Consider the following 20972-nt stretch of genomic DNA (forward strand, 5'->3'; position numbering starts at 1 on the left):
CTATTTTCTGTACCAGAAAATAACTTCTACAGCTGGAAAACCTCTACATTGAACAAAACGGCAATAATATATATTTTTAGTAATACAATCTTTTGGTCTACCAGAATTTGTAAACTCTCTTACAATGTAAGCCACCAATCTATAATTGCTAGAAATAACAATGCTGCACCTCCAACAGGAGGATAGAATTACAGTCACTCAATATGCACAGATAATATAAATATGGACAGAGGAATTTATGAGATGGTTAACAAGATGCTTATATAGAAACACCATTTTAACATTTCCGGTTTTGGGATTATTGCATGGAGTGATTTAATACTAACGAACAACAGATAACCTATTCCCACAAATCTTTATTGGTCGACTTGGCAACATATTGGAATTCCTTATTTCCATCCTACTCTTTCTCAAGATTCAATTTAAGTTTAAAAAAACTGATAAAAGAACATCAAATATAGAGGGCAAATAACTGCAGACTTCAACCTGGGTGAAAAAGACAAACCCTAGAATATATGAACAAAAGTCTTTTAAAATATTACCATAGGACAAGCCACTCTGAACAGAACTTACATAAATCATATGCAACTGAAACACAGGCAATGACAGATATGAGAATATATCATCATTAGTTACAAAAAGGCGAGTGTGGTCGGTGGAACTCATTAATGCTACGTGGGCGGGTTGAAGTACTAGCTCCAACATTTCCTCCCTAAATCTATTCACATTGTTATTTCTTTTTTTAGGATACTCCTCAAAATCACTGCGAACTTGCTTTTAGCCATTTGTCATAATGTTGCCGTATATAGCATGGAATCAAATTTTGTTTGTTTATACACCGGCGAAACATTTTGGAACATTAATGGCGTCATAATCTTTGCAAAATTAAAGTTGCTATTTATAAAAGGCTAATGCATATCCTTAACTGCAAAAAATAAAACACCGCTTCAAGAGGGAATTCAATTAGTTTCCCCCAAGAAAGAGAAATTGTATTTCCAAGCATGAAATGGCCTTAATTTTTAGTCTTAGTTGAACTTACATTAATAGTATGTTTTTATCACCAACTGAGATGCTGCATGGTAATATACAAAAGCCATATATGAACCACTTTTTAAAATTTGCTCGGTCATAAAACATGCAGCTTTTTGGGCAGTGCCATTGAAAGCACTGCCAAGGATTAGGAACAAAAGGGTGAAAACAAACAGCAAACAAGAAAAAAACTTACGGTAACTACTTTCACTATCACTGGCATTAGAGGTTACATGCTCTGAAATCATAACAAAGGAAATATGAGCAACATATTCAAATGTACCAATGCAATACAAATTATGGTCGGCAGAAATTTGCATTTCAAAAATGCAGATCATACCATGGAATCGTGAAATGCATTAACAATTTTATTGAATGATGATGTAATTACTGTGAACTGGAAAAATTGACCAGTCTAAAGTCAAACGTAACAAAATATTTAACCCAAACCTAAAACCTTTAAACCACTGGGTATTAAACTGAAAATGCTAAAAAGGGCAGAGTAGCATACCACATAAATATACAATGGCATCCAAGCAGGAGCATCGCCATTATTAAGTTTTCAATGAAGCCAGTGAATACCACCAAGCTACTCGAGAATACCGCTTAACCCAGCTTAAAGAGAAGAAGCACCAAAGAGGCATCACACCATTTGCATTGTAATACTGTTCAATTGTTATGCAAGGAAGGCAGACAATTGGGAAATTACACTGGCTACCAATGAATATTTTGGAGAAAAATCCTTAAGGAACAATCATTTGAATGACCTTGTGTTGAATGACAATGGTGCAATATTGAGCCTTACCATTTAACATTCTCTGAAATACAAACTAATAATTTCAGATTTAATAATTCCAAGCATATTTTAGACCAGAAATAACACACTTATACATATCAGTTGTTCATTACAATAAAAATGAATAACATTCATTGGCTGTGAAACTCTGCCTATGACACACAACATTTCTGTCAGTTTTTACATTTGGGACTAGCTGCATGATTTTAGGAGCTAACCAGACTGTAAAGCATGTGGTCAATGCTCACGCAGTCTGCTTGGAGTTATATCTCTGTAATCTGCCGCTATTGATCAAACAGAAGTGAGCAGAACTTCACTTACAAAACAATAGAAAAACATCCAAATTATTTCATTTGAAACATTTTATTTATCACCAACATCTCACAAAATTGTTAAGCCCATTTTCCATGATGTATCACTGATCCATATGTATCAGTGCTCCACGGTGCACAGCCTATTTTGAGGTATTTGTGCACATTTACCAAAGGAATCTGATTAAAACCTTGAATGACACCGATAATCTGACCATCAAAACGAATTGAACATAGTCTGAGAGGGACAAATAGTCATGTTAGTGATAGCGGTTTTCAATGCCACAATGTAGTTTGTGTAGGAAATAGACACGGTAGGTACTGGAACTCAACACATTTAAGTCATTGTTAAGTGGCCAAATTCTGCATTTACCAATCTTGAATTTATTTTGTATTGGGTACATGTTGAGGAAGAGAATAGATTTTACCCTTACTAAAAACTAAGTGTCAACACAGTGCTGGAAATGGTTGAAAATAAAGAAAAAAACATGTCCCATCCTTTATTATGGACAACTTTAAGTATAAAGCACAATCTGGATTGTTAGCTAATTTGGAAGTGCACCATCGCAGGGGGATGGGAAAATTATCAGTGAAATGCTTTGAGTGAAATAGATAACAGAAGCCAGGGCAATTGTCAGAAAGTCAATATTCTCTGCTTTTCTACCAGGAATTGTAACTTTTGGTGGAAAAAAAACATCACAAGTCGATTTTCAATAATCATGACAGAAATGTGTGCTTGACTTCAGATTTTACCACACTAAGCGCTGGTTACAAAATGTTTTAATTAACTTTTCCGTTTATGTATCAACAAACCCAGACTTGAAATATCTACGACCACATCTTAACCCAGACCCGAAATTCTACGACCACGTCTTAACCCAGACCTGAAATGCCAGCGGTATAAACATTGACTTCTCTAATCTCAAATACCCCTTGCTTTCCCTCTTTCTCCATCCCCTCCCTAGTTCTCCCACCAGTCTTACTGTCTCCAACTACATTCCATCTCTATCCTGCCCACTCTCCGCATATCAGTCTGAAGAAGGGTCTCGACCCGACACGTCACCCATTCCTTCTTTCCAGAGATACTGCCTGTTCTGCTGAGTTACTCCAGCATTTTGTGTCTACCTTCAAGTATTTAACTATCTGAATATACTCTACACTGGGAAGCAAAGTGTTTATCAGCTGCACTTGTTATTGAGAATAATGAATGGAAGCTTCCCACAGTAACACATGAGTATTACAAACCATCAATAAATGGTCAAGATTCTAATCTACACAGGGGGCAGATATGTTGCATAGAAATTAATCCAATTTTAACGTCACTTTCGTCATTTTTAAAGATTTACCTACTTTGAGAAATAAACTACAATTTTGTAAATCTCAGACTTGCTTCAAATATTTCCCATTACTTGTCCAATATTCATTTCAAAATTCATTTCATTTTATGGAGACATAACTTGCCCCGCTGAGTTCCTCCAACAGTTTCGTATTTGCTCCCTTCAGCCTTGACTGGAAAAACTGTATCTTCAAATACACCCCACTTTTCTCTGAATGTTTATGCTTAAAATATCGTTACTTCTGAGGGCAAAGGGGCATTCCACATTATATTTTGTGAAGCATTTCACCAGCATAGTTGTAATTACAGTAAAACTCAGACAATCTGAGATGATCAGTATGATCGTTGAGAAATTCAGAGAGTTTGGTATCTGGCTCACAGGGACTGTATTTCAGGCACTCCCTTCAAACTCACCAGAGCCCAGTTTCCTTTGCTCCCTTTAAACTGACTTGGTTCTTTTCCCCATATATCATTGAAACTCACTGGAGCCCCTCTTCCTGTGCTCCTTGTCAACTTACCAGGTTTGCCTGAAAACCTATTATACGACTGTGTAATAAGTGAAAAAAAAGGAATTAAAAGCATGTTAATGTATTCATTGGAAATAACTCTCAATTGTCCAGAAAATCTGCTCGTCTGGCATCAACATTCTGAACTTTTCAGATTTACGGAGTTTTCTTGGAATTGTTCAGTATAAATCGGAGTGGGTAGTTAAACCACGACATCTGACAAAATGGATTCAAGTGAGCGAGTCGCTGAAAACATTTCAGGATTGGCTCAGCACAATTGCTGAATATCACTGTGGATGTTTTAAAACTTCAAACATCATTTATGCCATAAATCAATGCCTCAGTAGGTTATTAAGGGATAGTAATTAAGCTGTACAATAGACACATATTTCAGTAGTTTCTACAGACAGCAGGATCACTGCTGGAGGCAATTGAAGATGGTGCATCTCAGTTGTGGTGCAGTGGCAGTCCAGAGCTCTGGACTAACTATGTGGAGACCCAAGTTCAAATCCCACTTTGACACCTGTGGAATTTATATTCAAATAAACTAAAGACAGGTAGTTTTCAAAAAGATGACCACTATTAGCCATCCTCACCTGGTCTGGCCTACATGTGACACCAGACCTATAGTAATGTAGTTAAATTGTTCAGCAAAATGGACTGGCATGCCACTGCATTCAGGGAAAGTAGAGGTTAAAAATAAACAGTGGCTTTGCCAACAATACTTCCATCACAACTAGCGAATAAAGAAACAAACAAAGTTAATCTTCAGCTAATTTGGCTCACTCCACATGATATCCCAGCTATTCCTTCTTCTGCCTGCTCCCATCGGGCAGAAAGTCCAGAGGCTTGAAAGTGGGAACCAGACTCAGGAACAGCTTCTTCCCTATTATCAAGCTTCTGGACAGTCCTTTCATAAGCTAGGGTACTGTCCAATTTACCACTACCCCATTGCGGACATTGGATTTTGTCTATGGAATTGACGTGCTACTATGTTGGGAACTATATACTGCACTTTGTATCGCTCCCTTTGCTCTAACTATACAGCACAGATACCAGCCCTCGTGCCCCATCCATCCATGCCAAACAAGGTGCCTGCACCTAGTCCTTCCCTCCTAACCTTTCCTGTTCATATAACTGTCCAGGTGCATTTTAAATGACATAATCGTACCAGCTCTACTATTTTCTCTGATATCATGTCCCATATACGCACACTTTCTGCAGAAAAAGATAACCTGCAGGTCCCTTTTAAATCTTTCTCCTCTCACCTTAAACATATGGCCTCTAGTTTTAGGTTGTTCTTAGCTCAGGTAAAAGACAATGGTTATTCACCTTCCTACGGCCCTCATGACTTTATAAATCTCTCAACCTCGTACTCTCCAGGGAAAAAAGTCCCAACCTATCCAGCCTGTTCTATTAACTCAAACCTTCTACACTCAATAACATCCTTGCAAATATCTCGCAGTTTTTCCAGTATAATTACATCCTTCCCATAGCAGACATAGAACTGCACACAGTAACCCAAATGTGAGCTATTCACCTTTTGTACAGCTGTAAAATGGCGTCACAACTCCAGTACTCAATACACTGACCAACAGACAAATGTGCCAAATGCCTGTCTACCCATTTGCTTTTTGTTTCCTTCAGCTTTGTTTGGAAAAACTGTATCCTTTGATCTATTTGTGTTACGACATTCATGGAACTATGTACCTGTCTCTCTTTTCTACAACACCCCCCAGGGCCCTACCATTTACTGCATAAATCCTGCTCGGCAGAAAAGATAGTACCATTGAAGAGATTTTTGGATAGGCACATAGATATGCAGAGAATGGAGGGATATGGATTATAGGTGGGCAATTAAGAGTTGGTGTTGGCATCATGGTTGGCACAGACATTGCAGACCAAAGGGCCTGTAGCTGTGCTCCGGTTTCCTCACACATCCCAAAGATGTATGGGCTTGCGAGTAAATTGGCCACTGTACATTGCCCCTAGTGTGCAGGAAGTGGATGCGGAACAGGGATAAACACAGGACTAATGTGAATATGGATCCAGTGGGCTGAAGGGCCTGTTTCAATACTGTATCTAATAGTCAATGTATGGAGGGAATTGTCCACTGCCTCTACAGATGCTGCCTGACTTGGTGAGTTCCTCTAACACTTTACTTGGTGTCCATTTTGGGTTTTGCTAGAACAACTTGGGCTGAGACCTTGCCACAGCCTTGGTGCAAAGACCCGAATTTCAGAAGTGAACGGACAATGATCGACTTTGACATCAAGGAAGTATTCAAGAGTGGCAAAAAAAGAGAGGTCAATGGGCATGAAGAGGAAAATACTCCAATATTTGTGTGCACGGTATCTCACAAAGGAAGACAGTTGTGGTTCTTTAAGGTTGATCATGGGACATTATTTCAATGGCCTTCCTTCAAACATTAGATCAGTGGAAGGATGCATTGACAGCTTTTAGGCAAATAAAGTAATCCATGTTAGCATGCAGCAAAATGTAGATAATCAGGCAATTTACCTCATTGCTATAAAAGGGCCAAACAATTATCACCTGCAACAATAGAGTCGAGCCATCTACCCTTGATGTTCAAGAGCATCACCACTACTGAGCCCTTGTGTCAACATCCCATGAGTCAACATTAACTAGAAGCTCAATTGGGTCTGTCATTTAAGTACTCGAGCTGCAAGTCAGAGGCCAGATATTCTGCACTCACCGACCGCATGGTACTCAAAGCCTTTCTTCGTGGCACAAATAAAGAGTGCAATGTAATACACTCCACCTGCCGAAGTAGCCTGGCACCATATTCTTAATCATACTCTGCTGATCTCTATTGTTACCATTTTGGAAGTGCAATGATATGCACAAAGTGATAAATTATACTAACTGATTTTTTAAAACAAACTGAACAGAAGTGAAAGGTAGGAATATGAAGAACATTAGGAAATTACCCCATCTCACCACCCACCCAGAGTTTTATTTCATCCTCGTCATTTTTCTCTAAGAACAGCTTAAATTAAATTAGCTACTGGATCAAGGTTGCATGCAGTTCTCAGGCATTTTTTCTTCGCGTGAACTCCTTATTTATGCTATAAGAAGGGGTGGGAGGGAAGCCAAACAAGATCTGCAACCTCTTATACCTCCCACAAATCTACTCCAACATCATGTTTGGGTACTTTTCAGCAAGGGACAGTGGGTAGCAAGATAAGCAAACAAAACCTTTTGTCCAAGCTGACTTCTTGATCAGTGCTATTCAATTACACAAAACCTGGCATGTTTTCACCAGTTAGTTGGCAGCATTGAATGATCGTATTGGCTGTCCGTTTTAGAATTTTCTTTCAAAAGCACTTTCAGATACCAAATAAAAATCTTTAAATTCAATTTATCAGCATTTAGAGCAAGGTTGAATTGCTTGTTAAATTCTTGCAGACTACAGCAGGTAATGAACTACTAACTGATAACTAAGTCAGTTCATCTCATGAGGCTAACAAATAGATTGAACTTCCAAGATGATAAAGAGATTTGTAGAAAAATTTGCCCTGTACATTTGATTTCAGGGTGACAAAGGCATGATGGAAGTACCTAACTCTCAAACAAAACATTAATTTTAATTCATCAACTATGACTACATTTCACTACCTCCAGTACTTCGTACAATTAACTATGCTTGCAATTAAAGTTCTAATAGCCTAAAATAACCCAATATTTAAAACATGCATCTACCAGGACTGTATAGACACTCCTCAAACACAGTGAAAAAGAATGTTAACCAGACTAAGAACCCCTATCAGAAAGCCAAGAAAATTGTTAAGAATAATCTTATCCCATCAAGCAAGCAACAATTAAATAGGCATATTTATAATCTTTAAATCAGATTGAAAGATTTTTTTAAAAACTTGTGGTGGAGAGAAATTTGCTTGTTCTGACACAGCGTGTGTAAACCCAAAGTAATTTTCAGACACAACAATGTGTCTTTTACTGAAGTTTACAGCTGTGAGGATTCCAATGATCTTCATAGACAGAACCTTGCTGTTTAATTTCAGTCTCTCATATATTTAAGGATATTTGTACTTTTCCAATTGAATGCATCAAGATTTTGTTTCGTGAATTAGTTTCATGAAATGTACAAAAACACAAGGTATCAAAGACAGTAAACTGAGACAGAGGATAAGGATTCAGATGTAATCTCTGATCCGATTCCAGACTCATAATACACCAAAGGTACTGAGCTGAGGGTAGGCGGTTTTGGGGCAGGAGGATGTCTTTAGTAAACTCTGTGGCTAACAGACAATCGCAGCAGCAAGCTCATCGCAGATCCATACCATAATGAGGGAAAATAACGAACTGAAATATAAGAGAACCTACTTTGTTGCAGCTAATTGAACAAAGGTAATATAACTTCTTTATGATTTCTATTTCCATGAAGTCTGATGTAGTTTAAGGATTATTAAAATAATTTCTTTCCTCCAGCTCACATTATGCAGATCACACGGATTTCCTAATACATTAAAAAAAATCATTTGGTAATGGCCTCCAGCTTTTTCCAATGTCAACATTTAAAACTTGATCATGCACTGAGCCAAGCATTGATATTTTGGTTACTTCGGAATACAAATCAGCAAGTTTATGTACAGAGGCATGCAAAAGGCAGAGGACTCCACCCAGTTGAAAACAATTGTAAGAAACCAGGTGTCATTTATATAGTTTTATGCAAGGGGATTATTTTACCTATATTCAATTAGTTAACAAATTGAAGAAATGCCTGCTTTATCTGTAAAGTTGACATAGGAAATGAAGCCAGGGGTGGTGAACCTGACTTTGCATGGCAATGATTAAAAAAGTAAAAACAAAGATGTAAAAACCAATACCACGAAAACCAATAACCGTGAACCTCCCCCATGCCAGCAGAACCTTACAAACCACTACAGAAAGCAACACAACACCCAGCTTAGAAAATAGATGGAGGCAAATGTGAATGGAGAGGATTTTCCGGCACTTACTCAGGCCTTTTGTTCCCATAACGTCGTCACCTAACCCGGGGATCTCCTGTAGAGTAGTCCCCAGACAGCAAGCAATAAAGAAAAAAGAACAATCACAGAAGAAAAAAAAATCTGTCAGTGACACATAACAAGACCACTACCATGACAGACTGTTTACGCGAACATAACTGGTTTAGAGGCTCCCCAACCCAGAAGTTAACCGTAAAATCTTGGCATACAGTTATATTAACACAAGTGGAAACAGCCAATTTCACACAGATGCACAATTTCTTTAATGAAAGGTGGGGAGGATACCAGCTGTATTCAGCAAAAACACATTGCCATGGTAACATAGCAAAGGTCCCTACTTGGAGATTGACCTTCTCTACAGGTTTGTGTCTGTTTGCAGCTACTTACGTTCAAGATCACTGGTTTCCTGCTCACTCTGCTCCTTGCTCTTGTAGAAGGGGAATTTTCGGGAAAAGATGTTCTTTTTACGCTTGTCATTGAATGACTGCTGAGGAAGAGAAGGAGTGGCAAAAAAAGGGGTGTCTAATGTCCACGTGATTAATGCCCGACCCCAGAAACGCGTGGAAGCTGACTTGGGCCACAATCCCTTGCAATATTTAAAAATATTGTTATACTATTAGATAGATCCAAGAAAATGACCTGGCGCCGTATGTATTTTATTCCTGGAATAAATTTCCTACAGAACTTGAGAAAAACTGTAATGAGCTACCCTGAGAATATTCTGGGACATTTAGCAATTTTTATTTTTTAAAAAGGATGACAGCTGCAATCTTTGCTGGCCTTAAATCACTTCTACAGGATAAAAGGAATCATGTTTTGCAACTGAGATGATTCAACAAAAAGTAACTGATCAAGATGTAAAGAAAAAATTGTCGACAGGAGCTGTTAGGAAGGCTAATTTTCTTGCTAGAATTATTTCAAAAATCTTCTTGGACCAAGTTGAACGCAAATGGATAGATCTTGATATTGAAGGTTGTGAAACAAGGATTTAGGGCAAGATGTGGTTGTTCACATGCTGTCTTATGAACTTTTGAAGTCTTGATTAATAAACTTTAATAACATAGTCAAATTTCAGCAAGAATTTCATTATAAAAATTTACAGCCAATCTAGTAATATCAACGTCAAGGTGCACCAATACAATAAAAATCCAATTTCTCAAGAATTTTTAGGCAGATTTATTCCATATGGCAAAATTTAAAACATTGAACAAATAAAGATATTAAAAACAAATCTCATTCCCAGATTTATCATGCATCATTTGAAGAAACATTAGAAGAACTACAGGTAAATAGACACTAATTTAAGCATCTGAAGGAGCCAGCTGGTGTCAGGAAGCAGGATGCAAACAAAAAAAAACGTGAGAACAACTGTGAGGAATAACAAGAGAGACAGCTCTCGATACAGGAAACTAAGACAAAAAATTACTGAAAATATATATGGGAACTTTATGTGTAGAATGTCTTCTCTACAGAACTTAGCATTTGTAGTTATGTGAAAAAAGTCAAGAACCAAATTAGTTGGATTCAGTTACAATAATTGTGTTGGTGATTTTCCACCAGTTGCATCTTAGCTGTATCCCAAGAAACACTACATTTCACCCTCATCGGCTAAGATTTGTATTTGTATATTAAAATCTTTTTTTCATTTGGACAGGATTCATGGAAATGACATCCAGTGAAATAGAATGGTAAAATTAAACTCCAAAATTATCAAACCAAAATGGCACAAGAAAACTAATCAGATTAGCTCTAAAATTGTATTAGATTTCTCACCAATGAGTACACCCAAAACAAGAGAAATTGGATTCTGAACTCTACAGGCAAGTTTTTCTTTTAGATAAGAGTGCATGCATAGCGTGGTACAGCTTGACATCTGACAAAGCCATGACAGAATTTGAACATGATTTGGTAAAACAGCTCCAGTGAAGCAATCTTTATCAATGGCAAGCGTAGTTTCTTATGGCAATCCTCTTGCAATACAACACATGCATGTTTCTGTGCACATTAGTACACAACCATAAATAGACGTGTAAAGAGCAACAAAACATAGTTTCTAAGGTTAGCATAGAAAACAGTCATAACAAACTTATTTTAATTCCATAGCAAGTAGAAGCGTGCAGTTAATCTTTTATTCATTCCTGGCTATTTATAATTAAGCAGTTCAAATTAGCACACGTTGATAATAAAAAACTAACAAGTCAATGTTTATGAATCAAAACCATAATTTTAAAGTAATTTACTTTTTGATGTTGATTCAGGACTAAACTTTATTTCAACCAGCAACATCCACAACTACCCCTCACTACTTTCCACTCTCTCAACGTCTCTCTATTTCCCTATTCAAAAAGTACCACTGAAAGAAATAGCAATGCTGCCATGATATATTAGGAGAGCTATTGTTGAACCCTCTGGTGGTCAGCATATTAATAAAGACCCATGACTCCTAATGCTCAAGCAGAAAAAAAAAGTCCATGGATTTTTCTAGATGTTCTCACTATGACAGCAAATAAAACTAAATGTGATAATGCAATTTAGAATCTGAGGCATGAAGCATATTGGAACTCAAGTGTGGCAAAGTTATGTGTTTTAAGATATTCCTGATAGGTGTTCTTTTCCATCTGCAGGTGTTTCTACAAAGAGTAGAAAAATGCATACAATGTTAGATGATAACTTATTGCCAATGTGCAATCACAATCCAGACGTTCCACTCTGTGAATGTTGGCCCCCAAAAAATGCACTTGACAGCTATAACTATCAGTGGTACAAAAATATATATTTCTATTTTAAAGAGAACTTCCATCTCGCAGCCCACACAATCTCCTGTCCAAATCATACCCACAACCATAATTTCCTTTTAAAGATACAAATGTATGTCAGTTTTAGAAGATATAATTTAGATTTGCTATTTAAATTCTGCAAGCAAGCAGTGTGCTCAGAACCTTAGATAAAAACATCAGATACCATTCATTAATGCCCAATTTTAAACTAAATTATGAGGGCATCTTCGCTGATGCCCATTAAAAGAATAGTTATCTTATTGATTTATTCTCAGATTGTTCTTGGAGCAAGACACATTTAATGCATGAAGGGCAGAATATATAAATCACTTCAAATTGTCGTGTGCTGTCTGTCTATGTGCCTGTAATCCTGCTGCAAGCAAGCATTGTATTTGTACCTTACCGTACCTGCATATGACAATAAACTCGATTTGACTTGAAATTTAAACATACAACTTTTTTTGCATGTCAAGGATGGTGAAGTGAATGCTGTGGTATCCGAACAACAAAGGAAGAGGGAGAGAAACAGTTGAAAGTAGTATCAAATATGGTTCAGCTGGAAATAAATGTTGCCTGTGTGATGGAGACTGAGAGCAATGATGGGACAGCTGCCTTGCTGGCATCATGTTTACTGACAGAACTGGCTGTGAAGATAGTGTTTTGCACAACTGCTAAATGTGGATGTGGCTAATAGCCAGGGCTGGAGGTAGCATTATTGGAACAAAGTGCAACAGCCGTTTGGAAAAAGTTTCTTGGCTTGACAATAATTACAAAAATGGTCTCAAACAGCGCAAATTTTACCTAACACCAGTTCGTCTTTATTTACATGAGGACATTGGATTGTATTCTGAATCATCTACAGTAATTATTCATGTGCTATTCAATTGGTTGACCCTCGATACTACTTTTGCCCTTCAATCCGACACAACCTGATTGCATCGGAGTCTTCCTTCAGTGGATTTATCACTGGGCAGTCGGCAGTGAAAGTTTTGACACAGAATACCTTTCCATTTAAATAAAAGCCCCACAGAAGATTATATTAACCTTGAATAATTGAGCACCGGGTTTTTGGAATTAACGGTTTTGAATTTGATTGGGATAATCAGATCTAATTTAGAAGCCCATTTACATTCTTGAGTGGCACCCTTGATTCAATGGGAAAACGCTAAGCAGTTTTGTAACCAAACAAAATCCATACATTTGTTGAATGGTTTCTGATGTTTCTCCATATTTATAATTTGTGAAAGCTGCTGAAAGGCTGTTTGATTGCAGTATATGTAAAGTAACTTGCTGCCCCCAACAGTGGCGTGATGTGCAGCTCAGCCATTATCCTCAATATTCATTCAATCACAAGATCACGGTACCACTACAATTACAGGACCTTGGTCCGAGATTCAACACAAACTCCCTTTGCAGCTGATTAATTAGGTACTTTTCCACTGTATCCATGAAAGACCCAGTTATAGGATCAGACAAGCCACTCCACTCTTAATGTGCGAAGCAATTACATGGAATGCGTTCAGGATTTTTGCTGGGGCTAAATATTATGTCCAGTTACATAGCGTCTTTAATCAAAAATACACTAAGCTATTCAACGTTTTAATTTAATAACTGCATCACTTACGTCACAAAATAATTGCATGACTGTGTGACGGTCAGAATTTAATCCCTCTAAGTCCTCAATTGTGACACGCATGGATTTAAATAAAATGGATTCACTTATCAAATTTTAAGAAATAATAAAAATTCATTATGTAATTTTCAGACCCTGACCGTCCCAGTTTAGCAGAGGAAGTCTACAAAGTGAAACAGTTCTATGCCCTTGAGATATTTTTTAAATGTGTTTCACACATTAAGTGTTCACAATCAAGACATTCATGTCCTTGTAATGATGTAAATCATTTTACGGACACAAAGAAATGCAAATTGTAAAACCCCCCTCTGCCCCACATATACTTACCCCTTTATCTCTTGATTTTGAATTGAATTTCACAGTCTTTAACCTGGCCCGTTCTTTCTTTTCAACCCTTTCCGAGACAGCAAAATAAAGAAAGCCAAATAATTAGAATGAAACTCAAGTCATTTAACTGCAAATCTGCTAATACATTTTAAATTGAAGCCCTAGTTTTCACCAATGAACATATTCAAGCCAATGAAGACAGCAGCATTTCACCATCAACACTGTCAAGGGAAGCACAAAAAAATTAACCTACTTACCGACGAACATCCTTAGGACTGTGTTGCCTAAAGCCAACATGTACAAAGTAGCACAGGCACTAAAATTTGATTCATTTATTACTTTGTTTAAATATGAGAAACATGGTGCTGTATAAAAATGGAAGATAACTTTGGGATGGCGTGAGATGTTATGATTAGCTCAGTTCCTGACATTTACATCCAATTCTCTAACAAAACCTTGCCTCTGTGAGGAGGTATCGTTGAGTAATGTAAAATTTGGCTCACAGGGTGGCATTCACAGCAGGGCTCTCTTTCTTGATCCACAACTGTAATTGGCAGAGGCTGCAAGTTTGGCTCAGTTACTTTGTTCTAACCGGGATGGTTTCCATCTTTGGGAAACCCGATCAGAAATAAAAATAGAAGCAAAATGTTAGAAATTTACTGCACACAAGGAAGCTATTTGACCCATCATATCATAATGGAATGAAAGCCAATCTCACCCTCCAGCTTTTGGTCTATAATGTTGTAGGGTATGTATGTAAGAAAATAACTGTAGATGCTGGTACAAATCGAAGGTATCACAAAAAGCAGGAGTAACTCAGCGGGTCAGGCAGCATCTCAGGAGAGAATGAATGGGTGACGTTTTGGGTCGAGACCTTTCTTCAGACTGATGTCAAGGCAGGGGGCGAGACAAAGAAAGGATGTAGTTGGAGACAGGAAGACAGTGGGAGAACTGGGAAGGGCGAGGGGAAAGAGAGGGACAGAGGAGCTATCTAAAGTTAGAGAAATTAATGTTCATACCGCTGGGGTGTAAGCTGCCCAAGCGAAATATGAGGTGCTGTTCCTCCTGGACCAGTTCAGCTTGATGGAAAAGAAAGGAACACACCAAATGCCTAAACTGTTTTTTTAAAGTCAGTCTGAGGAAATCATATGAATTGTGATTGAGTGGAATGCACTTTTTGTGAAATGCAAATCATCATTTTTGAGAGTGGATGTGGCAATGTTTTTTTCTATCCATCGATGTTTGCTGTTTAATAATTTAATACCTCATATATCTTTTGTCATTCAATACATTCTTTCATGGAATAAATATTTAGATGCCTGTATAAATACAAAATGTCATATTTAAAAATCTAATACTTAGTAACTTGAAGATTTCCATGAATGTTTAGTACCTATTTCAAATTGCTTTGGCAATTGTTGCTCCACACTAAAACCTTCAGTATTTGGATTTCCAGCTTCCTCGATACCTCAAGCCACAATTTGAAATTCAGAAATTACTCAGCAACCATAATCAAAAATGGAGAAATTACTGAGTAATCATAATCATTTTAATTACAAAATATTTCCTCGACATTAAATGTTGTACCTCATGCAAAGAATGACAAATGTGAAACCTGATCCTATGTGAAAGGGAATCTTAATCGACAGGATGACGCCAGAGTGCGTTACTTTCAATAAACATACTTAAAAACATTTAAACACATAGCACACACGTATTGCTGGCAGTTTATTGGAGGAACGTAATGGATGGAATTCAGGGGCCATGCCCTGTGTCACTGGCTAGTAAATGGTACTTCTAGAAATTTCTCGGGCATGTGAAGTTCGATATGCGAACATGAAGTTGCAACAATTTCAAACCACTTATATGCTTGAGTGAGCTACACTAATTGGGAATTCTCCATCATTGACTTCAACGTATAAGAAATGTGAAAGATTCAGTTTAAGTATTACTATCATATCATATCATATCATATATATACAGCCGGAAACAGGCCTTTTCGGCCCACCAAGTCCGTGCCGCCCAGCGATCCCCGTACATTAACACTATCCTACACCCACTAGGGACAATTTTTACATTTACCCAGCCAATTAACCTACATACCTGTACGTCTTTGGAGTGTGGGAGGAAACCGAAGATCTCGGAGAAAACCCACGCAGGTCACGGGGAGAACGTACAAACTCCTTACAGTGCAGCACCCGTAGTCAGGATCGAACCTGAGTCTCCGGCGCTGCATTCGCTGTAAAGCAGCAACTCTGCTCATTGCTTATGATATAAAAGGCTCCTTTTGAGTCTGGAACATGTTAAATTTCAGAGGTATTTATTTCACAAAATGCTAGAGTAACTCAGCAGGTCAGGCAGCATCTCAGGAGAGAAGGAATGGGTGACCTTTCGGGTCGAGACCCTTCAGAAATATTTATTAGAACTTTGATAGCAACTAAATCAGGATAAAACATTGCCACTTTGGTTCTATCAGCAGTGTGGAAGTTGGCAATTGTCCTACTGCACCAATCCAAGCACACAACGGGATACGTGTCTTAGAAACTGGTTGCAGAACAAGACCTCATCATGGAGAATTATGCTGGCTCTTTTTATTCAAGTTCCTGCCACAGGCACAGGACAATGGAAGTATAATTTCTCATATTAGTGATTGCAGCGAGGTTGTCACATTTGCAAATACAAGGTCCTTAACTAAACTTAACGTGCCATTAAGAATTTTAAGCTTTAACACCACTGCTAACTCTGGATTCACAAGTATACAGGATCAGGTAAGGGTAGCTGATTTACGTACCTCGACATCATTAAAGAATGATCCCGGGGATGATTGGGTTAATGTAGGACTAGTGTTTGAAGGTACTGGGCCTGTACTCGCTGGTGTTTAGAAGGATGAGGGGAACCTCATTTAAATGAATAGTGAACGACCTGGATCGAGTGGAGGTGGAGAGAATGTTTCCACTAGTGGGAGAGTCAAGGACCAGAGGGCAGTTTCAGAATAAAAGAACATACCTTTAGAAAGGAAATGAGAAATTTCTTTAGTAAGAGGGTGGTGAATCTGTGGAATTCGTTGGCGCAGATGGCTGTGGAGGCCAAGTCATTGGGTACTTTTAAAGCAGAAATTGACAGGTTCTTGATTAGTATAGGTGTCAAAGATTATGGGGAGAAGGCAACAGAATGCTGTTGAGAGGGAAAGATAGATCAGCAATGATTGAATGATGGAGTAAACTCAATGGGTTAAATGGCCTAATTCTGCTCCTATGACTTATGAACTTATTGGGAAACCTGATGAAGTATTCACTATTTTCAAAAGGTCACCATCACTGATACTGGGCTTTTACAAATATATTTAATTCAGTTTATATTCCTCAGCTGCCATACTAAGAGTCAAACTCACATCTCCAGACCAAAATGTAGAAATAAGGAACTGCAGTTGCTTGGGGTCGTAAAAAGACACAGGTGAGCTTACAACTCATTCTCCAAATTTAGATAATGATTAAAACTCCCCTCCCCTTCTTCCCTCATCCACCCCACCCATTCTTTTCCCAGTTTCCCCTGTGTGCCGCACATGGGCTCACACCTATTTTCCCTTCCCCCCCCATCCTTCCCAACTACATTCCTTTCTCTAGCTTCATAATTCTTCAATCCTTTTATCTTACACCTTCTGTCTTATCATTTCTGGCCTTTGTCTAATCATCTACCTATCAACCCCCCCCCCCCCCCTCACTTGATTCACCAATTACATGCCAGGCTTTGTCCCGCCCCTGCTCTCTTCCAGTTTCCCACCCACCCCCCAACAGTCTGAAGAAGAGTCTCGACCCAAAATGTCACCTTTCCATGTTCTCCAGAGATGCTGCCTGACCCACCAAGTTACTCCAGCACTTCATCTCTCTTCTTCTTCAAACCATAAGTCTGGAGGATTCATTCCAATGTTACCCAACACACACAACCATCAAAGAATGCTGGCTCAGAGCATTCTCTTCATGAAATTCTATTTTTAAAGTTAATCCACAATCCAGACATGACCTTGATGGTCAAATGCTAACATTTTGTTTTGCAAGGACAGTGTTAAATAGCAAGTAACGACATTGAACTGGGTGAAAGATATCTTGTCTTTGCCATTAATTAATGAAGACACAGGAACCCTGCAGCAAATTACCTAAGTAGATAATTTCCATCCAAGGTTGATCAAAGGTACATGCAATTAAGATAACTACTATCAGAAATGGATATGAAGTTTAAATAAATCCACGTGAATGACTCATTCTTGCTACATTTAGAACCAGATAGACTATCAGCAGAAACTTAGAAACGAGCAAGTCTTGCTAAATATTGATATCGAGAGCTATGCATCCAACTGAAATCAAGTTTTCTGGTGGATGCATAACCAGAAATGTCTGGCAAGAAAAGCCTTCAAAATACTTATATGCACAGTATGCTATTCATTTACACCTTCTAAATGGAAGTGGTGAATACTATTTCACATCCATAATTGATCAACACCCGCTTACAGTTATTTAAGGGATCACAACAAGGGACAAGTGAGAAGCATTGGTGTACTGTTCCTTGCCCATCATACTCTATAACTTTTAATGTGCACTGTTATATGCCTGTTCAATTGAAAAAGTACTATTGTTGGACAGTTCTTTCCTTATACTTCTCCTGGATTCACTATCAACATTATTGGATACAACACATAGCTAGAAATTGTACTGTTCCTGAAAGGTTAAATGGATCCATGGCAATTTTGGATATGAGCCCCTTGGATCTGCAAAACATAATATATGAAGTGCATTTATTCACAAAATGCTGGAGTAACTCAGCACGTCAGACAGCATCTCAGGAGAGAAGGAATGGGCGATGTTTCGGGTCGCCTGAGATGCTGCCTGACCTGCTGAGTTACTCCAGCATTTTGTGAATAAATACTTTCGATTTGTACCAGCATCTGCAGTTATTTTCTTACATATATGAAGTGCATGTTGTGGAATGAGAGCAGAGATTTATAGGTGGAGGCATGATCAAGCTTAAGATGGGGGTGGAAGGGTGGGAAAGTAGGGCGATAATAATTGTTGGGGGAGATGTTTAGTTGGCAGATTATAGATGTTTGGTTGGCAGATTATAGATGTTTGGTTGGCAGATTATAGATGTTTGGTTGGCAGATTATAGATAAGGCTGCTCACTAAAAGTTTAATGCAAAGGGAGATGCCAAAAGATTGTCAGCAGTATTGAGAAGCTTCATGCTTAGTGGAGGCTGATGCTAAAAAGATGCAACAAGTGTTTGGGACACTTAACTGTATGCTGACTACTGAGACGCATGCTGACTATAAGGTCAAGAATATAGCCCTGGTACTGGGTATGAAATTAAAGTGACCAAAGCTTTTTGTACTTTCCAGAACTGCTTACAGTTGCAATAAATAATCGATGAATGCTCTCTTACTGACAAAGCCCAGGATACAACTTTCTGTTATTCATCTGGATATGTAAGAAAAAAAACCCTGCGAGTATAAATACACAAAATTTGAGATCAAATCAAATATGATACATTCAGGTAAGCTGACCTTTGCTGGGACAGTGAGGCGAGTGGGTGGTGAAGCAGACATAGTCAGGTTGAAAAACTGTGGCTATCCAAGGAGACTGTACAATTAAAGGTGTTAGTTCCAGAAATATGGATGGAGTGAAGCATTGGAAACCATTTAACAGGTTTTATTTAATAGGGAGCCATGCAATTTGGCAAATGCAGGAATAATAGATGGAGATAAAAACAAATCCTGAGGTCAAATGTCAACTGTTCATGTCCCTCCACAGATGCTGCCTGACTTGCCGAGTTCTGCCAGCAGCTTGTTTTCTGCTCCAGATTCCAGCATCTGCAGTCTTTAGTGCCTCATCAGACTTGGTTATACAGATTAGGTAAGATTATTTCGGAGAATGGAAAATGCTGAGCCAGGCAGCATTATAATACTCTAGTCTGGCCATGTTAGTTTAGGGAGAAATATTAGCCAGTACACTGAGAATGCACTACTTCCAATAACGCCGTGGCACCTTTTACATTCAAGTGACAAAGCATACAGACGTCATCTTAGCATAATGCAGCAATCGTGCTGTGAAGCACTCCCACAAAACTGCAATGAAGCAATGTCGATGTTACATATATTTCACCTGAAGTGGATTTTGAACTCAAGGTCATCTGGTTCAGAGTGTTGCAAATAAACCAAGGTTAACTACAAAGAACATCCGACCTTAAAATAATTTTGCCTGGTACATTTCCTAACTACTTATACTGCTTTTGGGCAAAGTCTAAAATGTATAGACATCAAAGGAACATGCTATTAATTCCTTAAAGATTTCGGCACAATTCCACATTTTCAATCCCAATAGTCCAATTATAATTAATATCCGTTCAACTTTTTAGATAAGTTTGACTCTTAGAATCAGCAGACTTACAAAGTTAAACCTGTGGTTATGAATGCTGGATGTGCTGTTTCACATTCTATTCAACATCAGTGAGGAGAATGTTTGTCTTCACTGGATTTTGACACCGATTTATAATTGGTTTGGGGAAATTAGTTATTCTCAAAAGGCATTATGTATTCCATTCATTCTATCTGTTGCTAAGTTTGGACTGAAATGAGCAAATCACAGGCAGATGGCAAAAATTGATATGAAGTAATGGTGAGTGCATTATTTTACGTATTCTGCATTCTCATCAAAATTCTCCAGCTGACTCTACTGGGACCAGAATGCCAAAGACTCAAGTCAAGCCTCTTAAATATTCGGTATCCAGCAACGCAATTACAAAATTCACAAGATGATGGTGGGATAAAACATTTGCAATTTTTGTTTCAAACTCCCATTGTGCCTGAATAATCATATTTTGGAGCTTTATTCTATAGCAAAAAAAAAGTCATATTTGACTATGACCTTGTTATAATTAAAACTGTGAAATTTAGGTCAACAAAGCTTGCTTGCCATAATGAACACTTACATCAACAGTCATTTTCACTGTGACGGTTTTGCATTAAACTGGAAGGGGGGAGCAGGGAGACAAACAGCTGTGCCCCAAGCTGACCCCAATCATAAATCTATTCTAGATCTCAAATTTGATTGAAGATCCTTGTTCTAAAATTTCCCTGCATGACAGTGAACACTGCAGAGAGGAGGGAAGCTGCCATTCAAAGCCCTCCCTTTTTTTATATACTGTATTTCACTATATACTTGATTCATTAAAAAAAAAATCAAAAATATACAAAGAGAATG

At 38.1% G+C, this 20972-nt stretch overlaps 1 protein-coding gene across 29 annotated transcripts in view; it reads right to left on the minus strand.

The window, feature by feature from the left end:
- LOC144599431 (disks large homolog 1-like) overlaps positions 1-20972 on the minus strand; it is a 354144-nt gene that overhangs the window by 14465 nt on the left and 318707 nt on the right. For 11 of the 29 annotated variants that reach the window (XM_078410309.1, XM_078410307.1, XM_078410301.1 and 8 more), the window contains 3 exons: positions 13725-13791; positions 9375-9474; positions 1226-1267 (listed from right to left, as the gene is read on the minus strand). In XM_078410309.1, coding sequence (XP_078266435.1) covers positions 1226-1267; positions 9375-9474; positions 13725-13791 — 209 coding nt within the window. Of the gene's footprint in view, positions 1-1225; positions 1268-8978; positions 9025-9374; positions 9475-13724; positions 13792-20972 lie in introns of all 29 variants that reach the window. The other 18 variants (XM_078410304.1, XM_078410313.1, XM_078410311.1 and 15 more) reach the window with 3 other exon arrangements.

This window comes from Rhinoraja longicauda, chromosome 13 (genome assembly GCF_053455715.1).
Source record: "Rhinoraja longicauda isolate Sanriku21f chromosome 13, sRhiLon1.1, whole genome shotgun sequence".
In the NCBI taxonomy this organism is placed as follows: Eukaryota; Metazoa; Chordata; class Chondrichthyes; order Rajiformes; family Arhynchobatidae; genus Rhinoraja; species Rhinoraja longicauda.